The 18660-nt window shown below is 60.5% G+C and overlaps 2 protein-coding genes across 2 annotated transcripts; both read right to left on the bottom strand.

Moving 5' to 3' along the window:
• Positions 1-292: 292 nt before the first annotated feature.
• On the bottom strand, positions 293-14566 carry LINJ_23_1570 (putative dynein heavy chain; the record flags this gene model as incomplete). The annotated part of the gene is made up of 1 exon (XM_001465793.1): positions 293-14566. The coding sequence occupies one exon, from the start codon at positions 14564-14566 to the stop codon at positions 293-295; it is 14274 nt and encodes a 4757-aa protein (XP_001465830.1).
• A 3087-nt stretch (positions 14567-17653) lies between these two features.
• On the bottom strand, positions 17654-18562 carry LINJ_23_1560 (lathosterol oxidase-like protein; the record flags this gene model as incomplete). The annotated part of the gene is made up of 1 exon (XM_001465792.1): positions 17654-18562. One exon carries the CDS (start codon positions 18560-18562, stop codon positions 17654-17656), a length of 909 nt encoding a protein of 302 aa, XP_001465829.1.
• Positions 18563-18660: the final 98 nt, after the last annotated feature.

Genomic DNA, 18660 nt, shown 5'->3' with positions numbered 1-18660 from the left:
CCTCCTTGCCGGTGGCTTCACCCCGCAACATGCACACTGCCAGCGATGAGAGCGATAAAAACGATGGCGCGCGGTCAGCAGCGCTGTCTTCTCGCACTAATAGATTGCCGTCTATGCGGAGAAGAAAAGCGGCTGCTAGCTCACGCATACACAGCCTGGAGACAGGCAACCGCCTATGCGCACATGGATGGGCGCCTGCACACCGACAGCCATGCATCGACGGCGTCCACCACATCAGCCCCACAAAGCAAAACAAAAAACTTAAGTAGAAACGGGCACGCAGTCCATCTCGCTACTCGTCTGTGGAGAGCAGCAGCGCCGTACCACGCTTCGTGTACGTCTCTGGCACCGCGTCGCCCGACTCCAGGTCCACCGCAACAACGTAGGAGGGACGTTCACGGGTGCCGGTGCGGATCGGGTACATGTACAAGGGACACTCGTACACACTCGCCGACTTTGCCTTGCCCGAGCGGAGCTTCGGCTTGAAGTGGATCACCGGCATCGGCACAATCAGCTCCATCGGCTTCGGCTCACAGAGCGTGTTCGCCTCCCCGTTCCACCCGGCGCCCTCGAGAAAGATTCCGCGCACGTACGCGCCCTTCTTTGGCCGATGGGCGATGGCGCGCTCCTCGCTCGGCAGGATGGCGTACTCCCAGTCGTACTGGTCGATCGAGATCTGGTCCCGGCGCGCCTGCTGCTGCTGCAGGCTCTTGAGAAAGCCGGTGGGGTATGTAAAGCCTGAGAGCCAGAACACCGTCGGCGTGCGCTGACTCCACAGCCGCATCTGATCCACGCGCTCAACGAGGTCCACCGCCCAGCTCGCCAGTGGCTTCAGACTCGGGTAGGCGCTCGTCCACGGCGGCGGCACGCGGCCGAGCAGCAGCGCGTTAAAAATGGCCTCCAGCTGCTCCGACATGACGATCTCGCCCTTCACGGCGCGGCGTAGTTCCGCCTTCTGCCGGTGAATCGTCTTCAAGAGCGCGTTGTAGCGCTGCACCTCCTGTAGGAGGCATGTGTTGAGGGCGTTGTCGCGGTCTCCCTCGGTTGAATCGTAGATGGCGGTATAGTCAAGCAGGTTCGGTGTGGCGGCCTTGCTCGGCTCCTCGATGGAGGCCAGGATCTCGAGACAGCGATCTTCCTGCGTGACCGCCTGCGCGCTGCCGCTGCTGCTTCCGCCGCCGTCGCGCACCAACGAGGTGTTCACGCTGATAAGGCAGTCTAGCAACGCCGTTGACTCTGCGATTCGACTGGCGATGTCGGCGTTCGCGTGCTGCCCAAAGGCCTCCGGCGGGTCGGTGATGGGAAGCTGGCCGCAGTGATTCTTGTACGCCAGCAGCGTGTTGCAGTCTTCCGGGATGCAGTATTCGTCAGCCGCCGCGAGGGGGTAGCGACTCTGCGTGATGGCGTCCGGGCACATGTACTGTGCCATGTACGTGTTCAGCACGCGCCGGTCCCAGTCGTCCGTGACGCGGCCGCCGTACGAGGCCTCTGCGATGAGGTAGCGGATGGTGACGAACGGAACGTCCTCGACGGCATCGGAGTGCATGTGACCAATATACAGCTGGATGATGTTCTCCGAGACGTCAAAGTCGGAGGACGTAAAGTCGTAGAGGACGTTGTAGCCGAGAGTGCCGTATTTGCGCCGCTCCAGCAGCACGCTATGGAAGAAGCACAGCGCGTAGAGAAGATTGCGGTAGATGAGGGGGTGTTCAGCGCTGCGGATCGCCAGGTCATCCTCACTGAACGTGTTGTACAGGCGCAGCATGTTCGCCTTGATCCCCTTCGGCGGCTCCGTTGTCATCTTGATGGAGCGCTGCAGCACGCCAATCGGGAACTGCGGCGTCGGCACGGAGCTCAGCCAGAGCCTGAAGTCGCGATGCGGATTCTGTTCAAAGATTGCGTCGATGATCTTCTCCAGCTCCACCAGCCATGACACCATTAGGTGGCAATTGGCGAGGAAGACCCACCCGCCCGTTTGGCTGTACTCTTGCAGGGCGCGCTTGGCGTTGTCACCCTGGCCCTGCCCCAGCGCTAGCACCTTCAGCTCACGACCCTCGCGCTGCGCCAGCGACTGCAGCTGCTTCGTCGGGTCCACGCCGTTAGAGAGCACAAAGATGAGCGGAATTGTGTTGGTGCTCTCATCGAAAGTGTCCTTGAGATTGAACACAGGCGGGTCCACGAATTGGCTGCCGAGCTGCTCCTCAATGAACTCGTAAACCATAAAGACGAGTCGGTCAGGGCGCAGGCAGCGCGTGAAGATCATGCGCTGCAGCGCATTGCCACCGCACCGCGCCTCCCACTCCTCCGGCAGCAGGGCCTCCTCGGGTCGCTCCAGGAGGTACCACGCGCGCCACTCATCGGGCTTCTGCTCAAAGTGAGCGGCGATGCCGTGGAAGGCGCTCAGCCGCTCCAGCTCCAAAACGTGGTCCCACGCACGCTCGGAGAGCCACGCGCTTGCGGGGTTTGGCAAGCGGCTCTGTTTGTCCAGCATCTGCGCCCCGCGCATCATGAAGACGTACTCCTCGATGTTCACCAACCCCTGCATCTGCAGGATGCGCATCGTCATGTGAAAGGCGAAGAGCAGCTTGTGGCGCTCAAACAAGCCGCGACACGTGTTCGTGTACACGGCGGCCGTGTGCCACTCGTTCAGCGTCTTGATGCGCTCCTCCATTTCGTGAGACACGATCTTCTCCGACGAGCGCCGTATACTCGTCTGGAACAGCTGAATGTAGGAGTCTAGGGCAAACTGGTACATGCTGTCGATGGCGCCGAGGTCCGCAAGGACAAAGAACAGCAACGAGGCACGCCGTGCGCACTCACGGTACTCCTCGCGGGCCTCGCGAATCTTCACAGATGTTGTCTCTGCCACCTGCAGCTGGTTCTGGATGTTCGCCGCCGTCACCTTGGCCGTCTGCAGCGTCTCGATGAGCCGCTGGTTCTCGAGGAGCGACACCTGGGAGGTGGAAAGCAGGTCGAGGATGTCCTCCTCCAGCTGCTTCATTTCTTTCTTGGCCGCAGCGGTGTGGAGGATGAGCTGCTCGTTCTCGTGTTCCAGCTCCGGCTTCTCCTTTTCCACCACAATCTTCAGCAGCTGCTCCTCCAGCCCCTGCTCCTTGACCGCAAAGTTCAGCAGGCACACCTTCGTGCACGTCTCCGGGGTGTAGTGCGGGTTCGGCAGTCGGGTGGTAATGTATAGTTTGAAGCCCTCCTTGAACTCGACGTAGTTGTCGCCGACCTTCACGAGCTTGCGCTTGCCCTTCATGATGAAGGAGCGCGACATGATGGGGTCGAGCAGGGGGTCGATCTCCTCCAGCACGTCCTGCAGCAGCAGCGGGCAGCCGAACTGAATCGCGTACTCGACGGTCTTCTGGAAGTCCGGCTGCTTCGGGTCAATGACCTTGAGACCGTTGTCGCGCTCCATCCGCTTCACCCACTTGATGGCCTGCTGCTGCGGGTCAATCATGAGAGGATAGCGAGGACCGAAGACGACCACGGCGCCGTTCTCCCTGCTGAACTCGTCCCCCGGAAGCCCGGCCTGCTGCCAGTCAAGCACCTCCGTCGGGTCAGCGAGGAAGTTGACGAAGTCGTAGTCTCGGTTCAGCGGCAGCTGCACCCGCCGCACCTCCTTCATCCAGCTCTGCCACAGCAGCTGCCGGTACTCGGCTGTGAAGGCCCCGCAGTAGCACATGAATGCGCACGCCAGGAGTGTCTCGCCGTTGATGTTCTCCAAGTCTAACTCAAAGCGTGCAATCGACTCGGTCCACCGCCCTCGCTCGCCCTCAAGACCGTCGACGATGATCTGGGCCTTGTTCAGCTTGTCCTGCGTCGCACGCGCCTCGGCCATGAGGCGGTTCTTTTCGGCAATGTTCGCCTGCAGGTCCGCCTCGAGCTGGCGCACCTCGTCCACGATCCTCTGCAGCTTCTCCTCCTTCTGGCGCAGCATCTCCTCCTGCGCCCGAACCTTCTGCTGCGCGTTCTCGTTCTTCACAATCTTCGGATGCACCTCCTTGTAGATGTTGCCGTACTTGTGGATCGCAATCACCCACTGGCACAGCCCACCCGCCGCCTTTGACACGGCGCTCGCCGCCGCCGGCGTAAAGTCGTTGCGCTTCACGTACTTCTCCAGCGCGTTGAGCAGCTTCTGATCCGTCATGTCGTGTGTCTCGTGATACGTCTTGAGCATGTCAATGAACTTGGGTTCGCTCAGCGACTTCTTCGCCTCGTCCCAGTCGAGCTTGCGGTGCAGTGCGGTCTGCACCGCCTCCATCACCGTGCGAATCATCACAGCAGGCGTCTTGTAAGACTTCACCTCGTTGATGTCGCTCTTGTCCAGCTTGTCCAGCGCCGCCTGAGCCTCCAGCAGGGTGGGCATGGCTCGGTCGAGATCGGCCTGCGCCTCGGCCTGGTCCGCCAAGGCGGCCCGCTTTGTCTGCTCGATCTTCACCTTCTCTGACGCCACGAGAGTCTGCTGCTCCTCGGCGATGTGCTGCCGCGCTTGGATGCTCTCCGTAGCCCTGCTCACTTCGGCCGACTTGGCCTGCAGCCGTTCGTCCTGCACCTTGAGAGCCTCGCGCATCTCGCTCACCGTCACCTTCGTCTCCTCCAGCTTCGACATACCGTTGGCGAGCTTGTCGCGCTGCTCAATAATGTCGATACGCTTGCTGTGCAGCATCGAGCGGAAGCCGCGGACGAGGTCAATAAACGAGGACGGCGTCACGTACGTGTGGCGGCGGATCTGCACCCGCATCTGCTCCGCCCTCTGGTTCGTCGTGTCGTGAAGAAAGACGAAGAGATCGCTGATCGTCTCCAGCAGCTCGTCCGACTCCGCGGAATCGTCGCGCGAGTCACGCAGGTAGCGCAGACCCACCTCCTTGAGCGCCGTGTTCGGCCATGCGTAGTACCAGTCGATCGACGTGCACGACACCAACGCTGGGAACTGACGCAGGCGCACGCGGAAGAGCTTGTGGGCAGGAGACATGGCGATGACGAGGTGGAGATGCTGACGGGCTTGACGGACAAAAAAGTTGTACAGCTCATCAGGCGAATCGCGGCACCCGCTCAGAAGAGCCAGCTTGTGCACGTCGTCGTTGATCTGCTGCAAGTCGTCCTTGGCGAACAAATTGGGCACCTCTCCGGCGGAGAGCATGTTGTTAAGGTCCTCGAGGAACGACGAGTCGACGAGCTGCGTGTCGGCGATGTAGAACACCTTCTGCTGCCGCTTCACACCGCACGCCTTGTAGAGAGTGCGCAGATCCTCGTGGAAGCGCTCCTGGTCGTACTTCTTGTGAATCTCGATGGTGAACATCGAGTACCCGGCGAGGTACGTGGCGAGTCGGCTCAGCGAGTTGCGGCCGCTGCCGCCGAGACCCACCAGCAGCGCATTGCCCTGCGGCTGGCGCAGCACGCGGTGAATGCGGCACAGATGCTCGAGCGCGTCTGCGAAGAAGACGAGGTTCATCGGCCGCGCGCCAGGCTCGGTGTTGTAGTTCTCAAGCCTCTCCTCCACGATCTGCCGCAGCTGCTCCATCGACGGCACCAGCTTGTATTTTGCCATCTCGTCCTGTTCTCCGTCTAGGAAATCGACGAAGATCGGGCTCTCGCTCTCCGACAAGGCCTGTCCTCGCGAATCCTTCCCGCGCGCCTTGAGCATGTTTGCCCACTTTGTTTGGAACACGTTGTTCAGCTTGTCATTGAGCAGCTGCCGGAACCACACCTTGTCGGCCGGATCGTTCATCCGGTCCGAGAAGACGCGCTGCGACTCGTGCACCCACAACGCCACGAGGTGCTCCTTACTCGTGATTCCTTCCAGGTAGCAGCCGTAGATACCCTGGAACACCTTGCTGAGGTCGCGAAGAGTGAAGAGGTAGTGCGACTTGCTTGGAATGGGCAGGAGATCGGTAGATACCTTCATGTACACCTCGATGGTGGCGCGCACGATCGCGTCCACGTAGCCCTTGAGGTCGATGTAGGGGGCAAAGCGGTGGCCCAGGATGGCAGAGTAGATCCTCACCACCACGGGCTCCGATGGGAACGCCACGTTGAACACGTTCAGCTTGCTCAGCAGCCGCTCCGTGATGTCGGGGCGGCCATACGTCATGCAGCACAGCAGCTGCATGTCATTCACGAGCCGCTTGGAGCGCGTCGTGCGGTCGTACCAGTAGCCGTTGTCCATCCACTGCCGCAGCAGCTCGAGCGGCGGCTGCGCGCCGAAGATCTCCTTGGATGGCATGTTCAGGTCTTCGATCAAGCACACCATGCGGCGCCCGCCGGGCGGGTTGCACACCTTCTTCGAGGTGTGCTCCATACGGCCCTCGATGATGTCCTGTACGTTCTTCGCCGTCGTCTGAGCAGAGAAGTGAAGGTGCGTCGCGACGTACATGTCGGCAGGGAGATCGTGCAGCACCTGGTTCGCAATGAGCGACTTGCCTGTGCCGGTGGTGCCGACGAGCACCAGCTGGACGCTGCTGAGCACGAGTTGCGAGACAATGTACGAGTATCGAATCATATCCACCGTGGGAACGATCTGTTCGTAGTACGGCGTGTCCGACGGCGGTGCGAACGGCTTCTGCACGTCCGGGTGTTCCTCCCACCCGACCCAGCGCAGCGACGACAGGTCCGGGAAGTACTCGAAGACGGTCTCCATCGAAGGGAAGGAGGAGTCCATCTCTCGCACAAAGGCATCGAGCTTGCGGCGGGAGTCGACTGTCAGGCTGCCGCCCACGGCCCAGATGAGGCAGAACATCGCCATCATGCGGAGCTGCGGCAAGTAATTCTCGCCCGCCTGCGCTGCCTGGTAGTGCGTTCCACCGGGCATCACCGGGGCCGCCTCGGTATTCGCCAACGCGTCCAGCATCGTGGTAAAGGAGCGAATCGTGTTGAACTCCGTCGTCGGGATCAGGTCAGCGCACTCGCTGCGCTTGAACTGCAATGCACGAGTCAGCGCCTCATCTACGAACGTCTGCAGCTCGCTGATGGTACTGTCTGGCTTGGGTGCGTTCATGGCCACCTCGAAGTCGCGGCGCGACTGCAGCCACGTGCTCACGAACGGCCTCCAGGTGAGATCCTCGACGCTGAAGTACACCATGCCGCACCGGGACACCGTGGCCGGCGACGCCTGAGACAGGTCCTGCACCTCGAACAGCATACGCACGGTCGGGTTCATGTTGATACGCTCGCCGGAGTTCAGCGTCAGCATCCTGTTGTCGTCCAGCACGGTGTTCATGCTCTCGATCCATAGCGTGTCAACGGGGCCGTCAAATAGCAGCCACTTGTAGTTGGGGTCCGTCGCGTCGCGGCAGATCTGGCGCATGAGATCCGACAGGATGCCGTCCTTCCACTCGCGCGTCGCTTGGTTGTAGCTGCCGTACAGCTCGTCCAGCGTCACCGACTTGGGGTTCAGCAGCGAGACGCGCACCGCCTCGTACGGGCCGTCCACGCCGGCCTCCTTCAGTCGCCGCAGCGCCCCCGCTAGCGTTCTCCAGGTGATCGTCTTGCCAGATGCGGTGCGGCCGACCACCATCACGCCGTGGCGGGTGTGCAGGGTGTCCCAAAGGTGCAAACACTTCGTGATGATGTGCTCGCTTACCTGCAGCTTCTCCGCCTCCAACTCATCGACTGTCGCCGCCCGCAGCTCTTCCAGCCCAGCCCCTTGAGGCGACACACCCGGAAACAAGTCGCCGAGCATGCTGAGAAACAGCGGCACGTCCTCCTTCACAAACTTGGGCAAGTTCATGTCCTTCATGGCCTTGAGGCAGAGCTGCTGCTCCGTACCCGGGAAGTTCTCGCGCTTCAAGTTACCGGCCTGCACCAGCACCGCCTTGATGTTGCGTAGGGAGAAGTCGTAGTGGTCCTGCTTCGACAGCTGCTTTTCCATCAGCTCATAGAGGATGGACACCTTCTTCGACAACGACTCCGACTCCTCGAAGCCCTCCGATAGCAGCGTGATCTCGCAGATGAGCGTAAAGTCCGGCACCATCATCGAAATGGGCCGGAGCAGTGCCTTGAGGTTGTCCGGCAGTTCAGAGCGGCCGGCGTAGCCGGGGTTCATGGTGACGAAGAGGCCACAGTTCACGTTCAGCGGGATCTCCGTTCCTTCGAAGAGGAAGTGGCGTTTCTGCTCTGACACGGCCGACAAGATGGACATGATCTGCTGCGCTACGACCGAGAGCACCTCCACCTCGATACGGTTGAACTCATCGAAGCAGGACCACGCGCCAGTTTGAGCAATGCCGCTCAGCATGCGGCCGACAGAGCGGTAGTCGAGGCCGTCGGAGCAGTTGAAGACCATCACGTACTTGCCAATCGCCTTGCCCAAGTCCTTCACCGTCTCCGTCTTGCCCGTGCCGGCCGGGCCCTGCGGCAGTCCACCACGGAACAGCTGCAGGGCCGTTGTCAGCGTCATGTAGGCACGATCGGTCAGCCCCGTCACTACGAGACGGCCGCTGTTGCCAAGGTACTCGTAGTCGTACCGCACCACCGCGCTGGTCTGACGTACCACGCACGTTGGCTCGCCGGAGCCTGCAGTGATGACGGCGCTGGCGTCGCTCATGCCCGCTTCGCTCGCGACTTCACTGGTCGACCCTGCGTTCTCCTGGTAGAAGCGCAGCTGCCGTGTCCACTCAAAGTCCTCCAGCAAGTGCACGCGGTGGGCAAGGAGGTGGCGCAGGATGTCGCGAGAGTGCACCTCGATGGTGACAAGCGCCACGAGCTTGTTGCGCTGCAGCCGCGACTGCGGCTGGCGTACCATCTGGCAGTATTTTCGGATGAGACTCTTCCACTTCTTGTACACCTTGTAGAGCGGTGAGGGCTTTCGGCGGGAGAGGCTGAGGCCGTTTTGGTGCATGTCGCCGTACTCCGCGATGGCGACCTCGGTCTGGAAGGTCCAGTTCATGCATGCAGCCGTGATGAGCGCCTGCCCTTCATGCTGCTCCACCCACTGTCGAAGCTTGTCGCGGTTGATGGGCCGCCGCGGGATGTAAACGTTGTCCTGCAGGTCTTTCAGAGTTGTGTTCAGGCACGACTTTATCGTATCGCGCATCTTGACCTCGACGCGGTGCAGCCAAACCTCCACAGGCAGGCCGTCCACCTGCAGCGGCGGGCTGAACGGCACCACCTCACCATCGACGGCTGACATGCCCCCGGCAAAGATGCGGTTGTTGCGACCCTCCTTCAGCGCCAGCCGGTAGAGCCCCTCGAAGCACTTGCGCAGGTGCGGCTGCACCTTCTCTGGGTCCTTGGTGTGCCCGAGGATCTCCAGCAGGTCGTCGTTGGAGAGAAAGTAAAAGCGCGGGAAGCAGCGGCGGCGGTCCTCCAGAAATCCCTCCAGGCTGCGCTGGATCAGCTCGAGGTCAGAGTTCATGCTGTTCAGCTGCTCCAGCAAGTTGTCGCGGCGCGTGCTGCGGACCACGTTCGCGTCGCTGACAAGGCGGGCGATGATGGAGAGCCAATGCGCGTGAATGGAGTCAAACTTCTTCGACTCGGCCACGAGCTTGCGCTTGATGTCCTCACTGCCAATGAAGATGCTCTCGAGGTACATCCACTTGGTCTGTACCGAGAGTAGCCCTTCGATCGTGTCCGCCACCTGCGACAAGTGCTTCTCCCACATCACCACGCGCGGGCGGAAGCTGTCGACGAAGCGGGACATCTTCACCGAGCTCAGCATCATGAGGTGCTCCGTCAGGGCTGTGTTGATGTCCTCGACGGCGGCGATCTTGTGGTAGCCCTGGTGTGGCTCAATCGTGAAGCACGTCTCCTCCCAGACAAGCGCGATTTTCTCGAGGTCTGTCTCGATCTTCAGCTCCTCGCGGGCGGCGATGGCCATGTTGCTGATGAACTCCGCCTGCACCTCCACATGCGCCTCCATCAGCCGCTGCAGGCAGAACGACGTCTCATCCTCCAGCTCAAAAGCCGTATCCAGCTGCACCTTGAGCTGCTCCCAGTGACGGGGGCGGATGGCTGGCGTGCGCAAGTCGTCGATGATTGGCAGGATCTTCTTGATGAGGTCAATGTCGTCCTTCAGCCGCAGCCACACGTCCATCTGCTCCATCTCCTTGCGCAGCTGCAGAGCCTCACGCCGGGTGTCCTCGATGTCCTCCAGCATGCGCTCGCTGTTCAGCTTCATAAAGTACATGTGCTTCCACGCGTGCGTAAAAGCGCGCCAGCTCCTCACCAGCGTCCACAGCCGGCGCAGTACCTTCAGCTGCGCCTCCGCCTTTACCAAGTCGTCCAGCGGCGGCTTCTCCAGCGCGAAGATTTCGATGCCCTGCTGCAGGCTCTTTTCCAGCTCGCGGAGCGACACCGCCTTCCGCTCCAGCGTCTCCAGCTGGCCAAAGGCTGCCGCGGTGGTCAGCGCCCACGACGTCGGCGCCTCGTCGCGCACCTGCTGGTACAGCGCAAAGCTCTTCGAGGCCAGCGTGCGCAGCTCTGTCTCCACTTCCACACGAAACTGCTCCTTGTATACGTCGAGCTGCTGGCGGATCGCCTGCAGCTGCTGCGTGTACTTCACGAACGCCTCCGGCAGTTCCTCGCACCGCGTGACATCCGAAGGATCGACGCCGCCAAAGTTGTACGCCTCGCTCGTAATGAGGGCGAACTTCTGCGAGAGCATGTCGAACTGGCCCTCCACCGACGGCAGCGCGTCGAGGGCGACGGTGCACTGCCGCATCATCTCGCCCAGCTGGTCAAGCGTCTTGGGCTCGCGAGAGAGGGCCTCCGTCGTGAACTTGAAGGAATCGTACGTGTTGTCGAGCTCCTGCTTCACCTCGGCGTACAGTAGGCCGTGGTAGTGCTGAATCACAAACTGGCACTGTGCCCGGAACGTCTCCTTCATCTTCGTGAAGTCCAGCTGCAAGAAGAGCACGTCGGAGAACACCTCCTGCTTCTCGATACCCTCGCGGCGTTGGGCCACGTGGTCCATGTTGATGCGGTAGTCCTCGAGCTTCCAGCCCTGCTTGATACGTCGATCCTGCCGCTGCGTCGTCCACAGATTGTCCGTCGTGGAGGATTGGTGCAGCTGCCAGGTCTGGTTCAGCTTATCGCGCACCTTCTCGGAGATGCTCATGAAGGCTTCCTGAATGCGGCCCAGGGTTAGAATCGTGTCCTGGTCCCTCGTCATGTACTCGTAGTAGGAGCCGCGCAGCGCCAGCGACGTGGCGCCGCCGGGGTGGGCGTAGGTGACGGCCACCGTGTTGTTCTCGGTCAGCAACGCCTCCGTCTCGCTGGAGACGCGCTGCTGCAGCGACTCCTCCAGCCGTGGCAAGCCTCGAACGACGCCAATGATTGCCTTGCAGACGTCGTTCACGAGCTGCGACAGCTCCTGCACTGATGGCGTGGCGTGGATGACCGGCTTCTGATCCGCCGCCACGCTAATCATGACGCTCAGTCGGAACACGCGTTCGTCCAGTCGATCCTCGCTGCTTTCCTGCGGCAGCACCCGCTCCACCGTCAGCAACGACCGCTTCACCATCATCCGCAGAGCCTCCTCCACTTTGACGTCCACCCGCTCCATGTAATCGTGCCACTCGGCGCGCACCGTCTCGCTCACCATGTAGTCCTCTCGGAAGTACTGGAAGACAGTGTACAGTTTCTGCACCATGAGCTCGTGTATCTTCCTCACCTTCTGTACCACGGCAGCTCGATAGGCATTCTGCTTTTCGACGAACGCGTCAGGGGTGTAGATCACCTTCTTCTCCACCAGCACGGAGAGCGTGTCAGCGATGAGGCCGCAGTGGTAGTCGATGAAGGTGCCGCAGAACTTGAAGTCATCGACGATAGCCTGTACGCGGTCCGCCTGGACGCGGCACTCGCGCACAAAGTACTCTACAATGCCCTGCGAGTTCCAGCACAGCTTGTTGAGCCCTGGTACGTACTTGGCATCCATCGCCTCGATGCGCAGCGAAAACAGGCGCAGATCCGCGTTGCTCAGCGAGCGCACTGAGGCGTTGTGCAGGCGCACCGCCATCGACACGTTTTCGCGGTAGAAGCGCAGCCGCTCCTCGCGGGTGCACATCTCCGCAACCTCCGGCGGCACCGTCTCCCCCATCCGCTGCCAGTTGTGCGCCTCAGCAAAGAGCAGCAGCAGGTTAATCGGGAAGTTCACGTCGTAGAGTGGCGGATGCTCGAGGTCTATGCCGGTACCAGGTCGCTGCACGAGAAGGTAGACATCCAGCAGCTCCGCCGGCTTTGCTGGCACCTCGGACGTCCACTGGACGTACTCCTTGCGCACCATCTCGCGCAGCGTGCGGTCGAGTCGGTCGTACAGGTGCATGGCCTCATCCTTCTCAGGGGAGCTCGGCAAGGCGTAGCAGCGGCGCAGCGCGTCGTGTGCGCACGTGATAAAGCTCAAGCGGTTGGCAGCCCACGCCGCCTGACCAGAGAGCGGCGGGTGGCGGTAGAAGAGAGGTGGCACGCGACCAAAGTATCGCTGCACGTCAGCCCGCACAGACTTGATGTGCTGCGTGAAGAGACGGAAGACGCGGTCGGTGTTGCGGTCGAGCTGCATGAGGAGCTCCTCACTTTTGCTGATGAGGGTGAAGGCCTCGATCACCTCGGACCCCATCGGCACCGTCGTCACCGCGTCAAAGGCGGCAGTGATGATCTGACGCATCATTACCGCGAAGTTGTCGATGTCTGTCTTGAGGGCGCGGTAGTCGTCCACCCATTGTGTCGCCTTGACATCGAGCACGTTGTACGTGAAGTGACGTAGCACCTCCATTTTAGCCTTGAAGGCACGCTGGATGTCCATCAGCTGCGACTCCAGCTCAGGGCCCTTATTACCACGAAAGATGGGTAGCTTGCCTTCGAAGAGGCTGGCCGGCGGCCGTATCACGCCGTCCAGCTCCGGTACGCTGAGCGGGGAACCGGCAGGAAGCTGTTCCCGCACAAGCCCCGACAACTTGGTTCGGCGGCTCATGCGGCGATGGGAGGCGACGACGTTGCTGCAGCGCGCAATCGACATGGACACCGCCCCGTTCCCGCCGGCCTCGCCATCCGCCGTGCCAGTGAAGCCGAACTGGAGCTGGCTGAGGCAGATCTCTCGGAGGTTTTGGCACCGGTGGCGCACGAATCCGTCCATCTCGTTCAGGAACGACTCGTCAAGCTCCAGCTTCTCGCCTTTCTCAATGCGAAAGCGGCGCCGGGTAGCGACCAGCATGCGACGGCACTCCGTCAGCCACGCCTCACCAGCAACCATACTCTCCTCCAGCGCTTTCATGCTTTCTGCGACGTCGCCGGCGAAGATGGCACGCACGTTGATGCGGCTGCTGCACCTACCGATGATCTCGCTCGATACCATGCGCAGCAGCCGTGTGATGTGCTCCTTCTTGTAGAACTTGGAGAAGATCAAAATCAGCTGCACATTCTTGAGAACGTCCTGCACCAAGTGCGGGATGTCGCGCAGCTCCGCCTTGGCAAGACGCTCACACGGCTCGATGAGCGTGCACAGGTAGCGCAGGTTGTCGTACGCCTCCTCGGTTCCGCGCTCAATGTCGGTGCGAAGGCCGAGAAAGGGTTCGAGATAATAGAAAGACTTCGCGTCCTTCAGCACCTTCACGACAGCCGCCACATCGTCACGGTTCAGCTGCAAGCGAATGCTGCCCAAGTCTCGCGCCCGCGCCCGCCAGTACTGAATCTCCTCCAGCGGGCCGGCATGGCCTTCGTCGTCGGTGCTGGCTGTGTCGCGCTGGCTGACGACAGCCTTGATCTGCCGTGTCCAGTGGATCACCGTGGCCTCGTAGCGCTGCACGAGTTCGTGGTCTGCGTACGTGTCGCTCTTGGCGCCAGCGGCCAGGTCACCTGGCACGTAGAGCACTGTTTGCCCCTTCAAGCTGTTCACGTCCTCGACCACAGTTGCCATGAAGCGGTGCAGCGCCGTGTGCACATCCTTCTTGATGCTCGTCGGCCACTGGTTGTGCAAGAACGTCGGCAGAATCGTCTGGCGCACGGTGCGCAGGAAGCTGTCCAGTAGGTAGTTACCTCGGAACGTGCCCCACATGACGTAGTTCTCCAGCGTCTCGCGCAGCAAAGGCTTTTCAGCGTCGAGGCGCACAAAGTAAAGCACGTCCGTGCTAGCACCGGTCAAGTTGCCGCGGAGGGAGAGCTCAGGAAGGCCAGGGACGATCTGCAACTGCGGGGGCTGCGGTCCGCTAGAAACGCCCCAGTCGCTTCCATTCGAGGCTCGGCTACCGTCGGCGCCGGTGAAAGCAAAGTACGAGGACGCGGCAGTGCCGTCAACACAGTCTTCATCATCGCTGTCGGGGTGGCTGCGGTTGAGACCTATGCCGCTGCCTTTCGTCTGCCGCCGGGAACTCAGCTTGGAATTTCTGGCACTGCTGCCGTTGTTGAAGGTGCGACGGCCCGCAGCTGAGCGCCGCTGGTGAGCAGCCGTCACGGCGGGTTCGGCGTAGTAAGCGAACAGCACACGGTACTGCGCGTCTTCGCCCATGAGGAACTCATTGATCAGAAAGTAGTGGTGATCTACGAGCTCGCTGGCTATGGTACATCCAAGGGTGTCCTGTAGGCGCCGCTCCACCCACTGCACGCAATCCTGATTCGCCTCTGTCATCGCCATCTTCGCCTTCCTGGGGTGGCGGAGGGATGGAGGCAGGGGTGCAGTGCGGTGCGGCCGTGAGCGGCAGCCCTTGTGAATCTAAAGGCTGCAAGTGAGCCACGGAGCGAAAAAAGAAAGAGGGGCCCTGTGGCGGAGGAGGAGGCGAGAGGGGAGTCTGGCAGGGCGTACGCCACAACCATGCGCACGCACGCGCCAAAGCGGGCAGCAGAAGATCGAATGAAAAGGAGGACTGCGCACCCGCACGCCGGCGCGCATGTGTCTGCGTGTTGGGTGTCCCCGTCGCTACTTGCGCGGGCGCGGAGAGAAAACAGAGAAACCAACGAACAAAGAAAGAGAGGAGGGAGGGGGAGGGGGCCGTGTGGTGAGCTCTTGTTTTCGCTCTTGCCGAGCGGCTGATGATGGATGCGTTCGTGGGTGGGTTACAAAAGGAGGCGCGGCACGAGAGAGCGAGTAGGCAACGCACGGCTCCTCAACTTTCTGCCTCTCCTGAATCGTCGCCTCCGGCCTCTGATACGTCACAGTACTGCGCAGCAAGGCACGACTGCCGCTGCCTTCTCGGTTGCCGCTTCGCGTTGATTTCTCTGCAGTGCTGAGAAAGTGAGATCAGCCAGTTTGCAGCTCGCACTGCACGCGTCTCTTCCGGCCCGCTTTCTATAATAGTGGATGGCTGCGTGTCCTCGTGGACCTGCTGCTGCTACTGCTGCTGCTGCCACTACACGGACGGCAATACGTGTAGGCATACAGAGACAGACGGGCACTCACACTCAACCACGGAAAATGTGGCGGGTGCACAAGCGCAGATCCAACAAATAAAAGCAAAGAAGAAGAGTATGCGCGCTTGAGAGAGTGAGCGATGAAGTGACAGGTTAGAGAGACACGCGTACGCCTCTCCACAGTGCTTGCGTGCGGTGCCGTGTGCGTGCGGTGGTGGGAGCGCACTGCACCGCCAAGCCGGGACAATAAAAAAAAAAGAAGAGCTGCGCGGGCGTTCATGAACGCGGGGGAGGGAGGAAGAGGGGGGCCATACGCGCCCGTGAGTGCGCGGGTGTGAGAGACGCAGTGAAGAGGGTGGGAAAAGGAGGGAAGAGATGGCAGCACGAGAGAAAGGGAGAGAGAGATGCAGCAGCAGTCGACTGGCGAAAGGCCCAACTCGCACGTCGCCCGCTCATACGCACACGAAAGAAAAAACAAGAGAAGGGGTATGAGAGAGGCATAGAGGCGAGAAGGTGGTGGTGCAGCAGCACTGACGCAATGCCGCCTTCCTCACCCCCCCACACACACACACTCCGCCAAGTCCATCTTGCGCACTGCACGCGGCATACGCCTCTCCAAAAGAAGAGGAAAAAGACAGGTGCGATGAGCTCGACGAGGATACAGACGCCGCAGCGCTGGGAGGAGGAGGAGGAGGAGTAGTGCCCTCGCCCCTTCTCTCTCGCCCTCCCTGCGCGTCTGTGCGCACTTTCTTATCTTTGGCTTGCGCGCGTATGCGTGTGCGTCTGTGTATTTATTCTTACATGTCATGTCTGCATGGGGCTTCCTCTTCCCTCCCTCCTTAGATATAAGTTGGTGTTTTATCGGCATTTCTTTGGTGTGCGGAGGAGAGGGAGGGAAGGGGACATCGCCGTCGCTCGCCCGCCGCGACAACGGAAGGGAAGAAGAAAAAGGAAGCAAAATGAGAGGGCGGCGAAAACGCCTGCGCTCCCCACACGGGGAACGGAAGAAGAGAGGGGGAGGCAGGCGCAGCGTGGTCTGCCATTGTCAAGACCGAGTTCATATGCGCCGCTACCCTTCACCTGCGCGCCCTTCCTCTTCTTCGTCTTTCGGTTGTGAAAGGACGCCGAAAGCCTGTCCGTGAAAAAGCGCAAGAGTGCTCGCCTGCATGTGCAACCTCGAAAAAGAAAAAGGTAGAGGAAGGGGTTGGGGCAGGAGACACGATGCTGGCAGACGAGACGCGAAACGGAGGACAGTGACTAAGAAAAGAGAGCAGAGGTACAGGGGAGTGTAGTGTGTGCAGCTGACGGTAATCAACGCGGATGCTCACTCTCGAAGCGCTGGCACAGCTCTCATATGACCTCCCACCACCGCCCCACCCCCTCTATATAGTATCGTACCCCTCAGCAGAGGAGGAAAGACCGAAGAGCAGGCAGGGCGGAGCATAGCACGGCAGAGAAGAGCCAGAGACGGAGGTGGGGGGTCTGGAGTGGAGCAGAGCGGGCAAAGGACGAAGGGAAAGACCGTTGAGGCAAAACAGCAGTTAGAGAAAAAAGAGGACGAAAGTAAAGGCAAACATATCAAAGGAAAACGTGTGTGTGTGTGTGTGTGTGTGTAAGGGACGGGATGGAGACGGCGGTGGCGGTGGCGGTCGGTAGGGGAGGGGTAGCTGAAGTGTCCCATCTCACGCCTGCGAAAAGAGGGTGGAGTGTGCGTGGCACATGCGTGCCAGCTGACGTACGCCTCCCCCTCCCCCCTTCCTACGTCCATATTCGCACACACGCACAGAGAGCAACATGCAAACAAAGAGGAGGCGAGCAAAGGAATGCGTGAAAAGGAGAGGACGCGCTCAGAGCGCGAGGCACACGCATGCAGGCAGGTCAAAAACAGAGAGAGAGACGTACACCAGGTCCACCGAAACCTGCATCCTCTTCGAATTAACTGGCAGTCCACCATCCCCTCCCTTTCACGCTTTTCAGTTTTTGCGCTCTCGCCAACACTGGCTGCCGTTTGCTTGATGTTGCTGATGTTGTAACAGCTGTAGAGGAGGGGGAAGGAAGGAAGAAAAGAAAAGACAAGACGGCGACTGAGCCGCGCGCACACACAAGAAATACTAGAGAAGTACAAGGGGCCTCGCCCAGAGACGCATGCGCCCATTCGCGCGCAACTGCCCCACACGCATGCCCCTCCGTCTTCCATCAACGGCCGACGGCATACGAAGACATGACCAGTCAGGGCGCGAGAATGGCGTGGGCGTGAACGTGAGCGTGACGGTGTCCAAACCCCATCTTCTCGGAAACATAAAACAAAAAGCACAAGAAATTTATATGCGTCACTATAGCGCATGCGTGCTCGATAAGGTGGCCGATCCTTCTCTTATGCGCCCACCTTCTTTGAGCGACGCGCGGCGGCCTCCTCCTTGAACCGACCTGCCAGGAAGCCCTTCTCCTCGTGATATGACTCGTACACGGGGTCCACATACTTGGGATCGCCAGCGCGCAGCAGGGACGATAGGTGATGCGTCTGCTCGGCAGGGCGGTACGATCCACCCAGGCGGTCCCATATAGTCGTGTACTGGCCGTAGTCGCAGTTGGACAGTTCGTGGTGGATCGTGTGATGGCCAGTTGTGTTGATGAAGTGTCCACCAAAGTCAACCTGGTCGTGGATCGAGATCGTCCAGAAGTTCACCGCCAAGAATAGCACAATGAAGAGGATGTTGTGGAGGGGAAATAAATAGACAAAGACGTAGTACGGAACGCCCTGGCCGAAGCCGTCAACAGGGTTAAAGGCGTGCGACGAGAAGGGCGTTGTGTACTTGTATGTGTGGTGCAGTTTGTGCACGTGCTTGTAGATTATCGGGTGGTGCAGCCCGCGGTGGAAGCAGTACACCATGAAGTCGGTAAAGGCGAAGAACAGCACAGGCGACATCAGGAAGTACGCCCAGCCGTAGTCGGAGATGTTGTAGTACAGCTTGCTGTACCCACGGTGCGAGAAGGTGGCCGCCGGCATCATCAAAAACGCCATGAATGGGATCGAGCACACCGCAATCCAAATCTCGTGCCGCACCTGCTCATGCAACTCGCGAGCATCGTCGGGATCGATCGTCTTGGGAAAGAACTGTCGCTTCAACTTGCGAAAGTACGTGAAGTAGGAGATGGAGGCGAAGAACAGGTACATGGAGATGCCGCCACTGGTGAGGATAAGCCAGAAGACAAGCATCTGATGCATCATCTTCTCCCGGTCCACCGGGATGACGGAGGTGAACAGGCGAAAGGCGAAGTCCATGCTTTCGAATGAGCCGGTGCGCGTAAGGTGGTGGCTGTATCATGGAAGGCTGTCCCGCTCAGGAGGGTGCTGGCAAGAACAAAGCGGTGGTGCGGGGA

Source organism: Leishmania infantum, chromosome 23 (genome assembly GCF_000002875.2).
Source record: "Leishmania infantum JPCM5 genome chromosome 23".
NCBI classification, from domain to species: domain Eukaryota; phylum Euglenozoa; class Kinetoplastea; order Trypanosomatida; family Trypanosomatidae; genus Leishmania; species Leishmania infantum.
This window is presented reverse-complemented; position numbering and strand designations above follow the sequence as displayed.